The following is a 5,000-nucleotide window of genomic DNA, read 5'->3' on the forward strand; positions in this document are numbered from 1 at the left end:
CTCCACAATGACTGTAGACACTCTTTTAGCAGCAATTCGCGTTTTGAGGCAGGAACGATTATTTGCCATCACTCTGGCCTTGTGCTCACTTTTTTGATGGATTAAGGTCTGGACTCTGGCTGGGCCACTCTGATTACATCCCAACTAAAGCGCTAGGTGTGCGTCTATGTGTGTGTGTGTGTGTGTGTGCATGTGTGTGTGTGTGTGTGTGTGTGATATGTGCACAATCTCCGTCTGGAAGCCTGTTGGTTGTTCTCGCTTGTTTTCGTGCTAATAAACCAGAACAGTGATCTGTACTGTATGCTCCAAAGAAAAAAAAACTCATCAATGAGAAGCTCAAAATATTTAGCCTAGGTCCACTTCAGACTCTGCAGACTGGCTGCATTTGGCCTTGGAAAGGTTTACACACACACACACACACACACACACACACACACACACACACACTGTATCTCCTTATATGGGCAAAGATATTTCCCGAGGTCTTCCTGAGCTAGCCGGCTTTGCACACACTTCCAGAACAGCATCCAGTGAAGAACAGCACAGTGCTGCCATCTTCTGGTGGATATGGCACATTACTACACTAGATACCAACAGTGCTGCCATCTGCTGGTGCATATGACACATTACTAAACTAGATACCAACAGTGCTGCCATCTTCTGGTGGATATGACACATTACTACACTAGATACCAACAGTGCTGCCATCTGCTGGTGCATATGGCACATTACTACACTACATACCAACAGTGCTGCCATCATCTGGTGGATATGACACATTACTACACTAGATACCAACAGTGCTGCCATCTGCTGGTGCATATGGCACATTACTACACTACATACCAACAGTGCTGCCATCTTCTGGTGGATATGACACATTACTACACTAGATACCAACAGTGCTGCCATCTTCTGGTGCATATGGCACATTACTACACTACATACCAACAGTGCTGCCATCTTCTGGTGGATATGACACATTACTACACTAGATACCAACAGTGCTGCCATCTGCTGGTGCATATGGCACATTACTACACTACATACCAACAGTGCTGCCATCTTCTGGTGGACATGACACATTACTACACTAGATACCAACAGTGCTGCCATCTTCTGGTGGATATGACACATTACTACACTAGATACCAGCAGTGCTGCTCTGGTGGATATGACACATTACTACACTAGATATCAACAGTGCTGCCATCTTCTGGGGGATATGGCACATTACTACACTAGATACCAACAGTGCTGCCATCTTCTGGTGGATATGACACATTACTACACTAGATACCAACAGGCGCAGTGCTGCCATCTGCTGGTGCATATGGCACATTACTACACTAGATACCAACAGTGCTGCCATCTTCTGGTGGATATGACACATTACTACACTACACTATATGCCCACATTGGTATACTGGTTAACTTGTGGCTTTTGATTGGTTGATTGGTCAATTGGTGGTTCAAACAGGGCTTGTATGTTTTTTTTTTTTAACTATAGAGATAGAGATAGAGAGGGAAGTAGATATGTATGCGTGTATGTGTAAGAGAGTGTTTAACCCTCTAGGATCCACGGTCGAGTTTACTCGACAAGATGGGGTACTGAATAAAACGGCCGATTTATTCAAATAGGGTGTCATATTTCGTTCGACCTCCACTCCACTAGATGGCAGACATGTCATACGTCATCCCCGAGTCCAAAAAAGGTCATGCTTTAAACAAAACTTTCGAGCTACAGTGCACTGAATCAGTGCGTGCAATACCGGAGCTAGTGTGCGTGTGAGCTACTTTATCAGAGCGATATTGTCAACGTCAGCGAGTATTTACATTAGATTATCGTCTAATGGCATCAAAAACGTTTACCCGAAATGAAGTGTTGGGTCTTCTATTCGCGGACCCTGATTCTGAAGGACAAAGGACTGGACAAAGTGAGAGTTTAGCTTACACCAAGCACAAACATTGCATCGTTTGCCCAATGTCAGTGGTGGGAATAATGTTTTACGGGGTCGGAGTGTTCATCAGGAAGTTAGCAGGGTGTTAGTGGTGTGGCGAACAAGACTGGAGGTAGCCTAATGTCCATAGCGCTAGCTTCTGTCTTCTGACCGTGTGCCTCTCCGCAATCGCGGCGACAGTAACGTGGTGGAGCCTTTGTCTAATGCCACTGGGTATGTTAGACGAGGTCGAAGTGCTCATAGGACAGTTAGGGGGGAACGTAGTGGCAGTGTGGGGAGTCGCAATGAGAATGACAGTAGGCCTAGTCCGAGCTGCGCAAATTCTCTCCACTCGGCGCGCGTGCGAGGCAGATCTGGCTATGTTGCTCGCAGCAGGAGCAGAGGTGGTGACACGGGGCAGGAGAGCCATTAGGCCATGCATAGTCTATCACAAGATGATGGGAATGCAGGCCCTGTATGGATAGGGATAGGGAGTCATTATCTCTACAGCAAAAGGTACATGCTACATAAAAAAATAAATTGTCAGCCATTTATTAGTAATGATTTACACTGTTAATTTGCTATCTATTTCCCTGACCATTTAGGACATACACTATGTGTTCCTTTTTGTGTGTTTATGTCCTTGTGATGTGTGTGTCTTTGTCAGCTAAGAAAAAAACAACAACAAAAAAACATCCAACAAAAACAACAAAAAGAAAAAAAATACTAACATTGTCTCTTGTCTTGTCTCGTCATCTCACTCCTGATCTGTGCCTTGCTATGGCGAGTGAGCTTTTGAACTAAACAGGTCTTGTCTACTTGTGTTTGTGTGTCATCTGAATAATATATATGTACCCCATACATGGAATCAGAGTGCCTACTGTATGTAGAAAATGGAAAATCTCTACAGCAAAAGGCCAACCTACAGCTACATTCATTCGGTTTGTTACTGCCATTTATTAGTAATGATTTACACAGTTTGTTTACTACTTACTATTTACCTGAGCATTCAGTATTGTGCAATATAGCATACAGAAGGTGAGGGACATTTTGGGTGGAAAGAAGTGGTGCATTTTTTCATTCAAACATGCAACTTTTCATTAAAATTCTATAATCCAAGATGGCCGCCACCATATGACGTCATAATATGCTAATTAGATATAACATTTAATCTCTACATAATATCCTTAATATTTCTCTAATTTACAGAAAGTCTCTATCTCTTATCACTTTTAAGATATATCCTTTTAAAATGAAGATGTCAAAAACGAACGTTTCGAAAAAAAAAAACCTCTGGCGCCTAAAGGGTTAATTGTGTAAGAGTGTGCACATGTGTGTGTGTGTATGTGTGTGTGTGTGTGTAAGAGAGAGAGTGTTTAAAGGAGAAGTTCGGTGTGATATTGACCTAAAGTGTGTTGAAACATGATACCGAGTGTGAACGTTTGTCTCATAGCTCATCTCGGCTTTTCCCCTGCACTCCGATCTAATCTCCTAATCTGGCGCTAGGGTGTGCCTCGGGCATCGGCCTAGCCTTGCAAATAAATCACTGTTTTACACCATTAAGGAGGCTCAAAGTAGCTCCACACTTCATTGGTAGACTTCCGAGGTCCCTGACATTTAAAACGAAACATTGAGAACTTTGAAAAAGCACTGGTAGTTTATTTACAAGACGATTTATACAGACAGTACCTTAAGGAAGTTTACCATTCGCCGCCATCTTTAATTTAGTCACGATAAGTCAAGTGACGAGTACGAATGAACAGGTATGATAAGGGATCAGATTCCAAAAATAATTCCGTGAAAATGCATGGATTCCACTTGCTGCTACTGGAAGTTCTCAATGTCTCGTTTTAAATGTCAGGGCCCTCAGAAGTCTACCAATGAAGTGTGGAGCTACTTTGAGCCTCGTAAATGGTGTGTGTGTGTGTGTGTGTGTGTGTGTGTGTGTGTGTGTACTCACCGGTGACCGTGAGTGTGTCGTTCTTGATCAGGGCCGTGATGTGGATGCGTCCTCTCCTCTCTGTATGATCGGTTCCACAAAGACTCGGAACGTTGGCAACACATCGCTTATGGATATTCATCATACAGTCTGTAAATACAAACACACATACAGAGACAGAAAGAGTCTAATAATTATGTATTCCGCAGTATGTACAAAGACTGCTCCTGAAAGCGCACGTCTATTCTGCGCCTAAATACTTCCGCCTTGTAAAAGCAGGTGTTAATCCAAATTGCAGTTCAATGCGTCAATAAGAGAACCTTTCAAAGACAACAGAATCACTATTTAGAGCACCAGTTTTTGTGGTGAAAATATTTGTACTACCAAAAGCAACCTTAACTTAAGTTGGCCTTTCGAATGTCGAATGACCAATCTTCCATAGCCTACGTGCACAAGTAGTTTGAGTAGAACTACTGATCTTTATTATCTCCCTGCTTGTTTACATCTTATCATGTATGGTATTATTTCATGATCGCTAAACATTGGATTCTTTTTAATGTTGTCATCAGTTAACTTCATTCAACTGCGCTTGTAGGCTCTGCCATTCAGTTGTGGACGTTCGTAAATTGCGTTTATGGGCGGAGAAAGGCAGAGAAAGGCGCAGTTTACACTAAGGATTGAACGATTGACAAATACGACGGAAACTTGGGTCTGACAGCGTTCGCAATCTGCGATGTGTCCATGACGCTGATAACGCTACGTTCGCAAATGTACGTACATCTGGCCCTGAATGAATGAATGAACATGTGCAGCACGATGGCTTTAGACACTGAATGAATGAATGAACATGTGCAGCACGATGGCTTTAGACACTGAATGAATGAATGAACATGTGCAGCACGATGGCTTTAGACACTGAATGAATGAATGTAAATGTACAGCACGATGGCTTTAGACACTGAATGAATGAATGAACATGTGCAGCACGATGGCTTTAGACACTGAATGAATGAATGTAAATGTGCAGCATGATGGCTTTAGACACTGAATGAATGAATGAACATGTGCAGCACGATGGCTTTAGACACTGAATGAATGAATGAACATGTGCAGCACGATGG

The 5,000-nt window shown here is 42.8% G+C and overlaps 1 protein-coding gene across 5 annotated transcripts in view; it reads right to left on the reverse strand.

The window, feature by feature from the left end:
- Positions 1 to 5,000, reverse strand: part of LOC143121967 (protein kinase C beta type-like) — a 74,055-nt gene that overhangs the window by 50,742 nt on the left and 18,313 nt on the right. For all 5 annotated transcript variants that reach the window (XM_076282726.1, XM_076282736.1, XM_076282708.1 and 2 more), the window contains one exon: positions 3,901 to 4,029. In XM_076282726.1, coding sequence (XP_076138841.1) covers positions 3,901 to 4,029 — 129 coding nt within the window. The remainder of the gene's footprint in view (positions 1 to 3,900; positions 4,030 to 5,000) is intronic.

Source organism: Alosa pseudoharengus, unplaced genomic scaffold (genome assembly GCF_046254945.1).
Source record: "Alosa pseudoharengus isolate Yale_2024_CS ecotype anadromous, Long Island Sound unplaced genomic scaffold, YU_APseudo_1.1 YU_APseudo_1.1_scf_1, whole genome shotgun sequence".
NCBI classification, from domain to species: Eukaryota; Metazoa; Chordata; class Actinopteri; order Clupeiformes; family Clupeidae; genus Alosa; species Alosa pseudoharengus.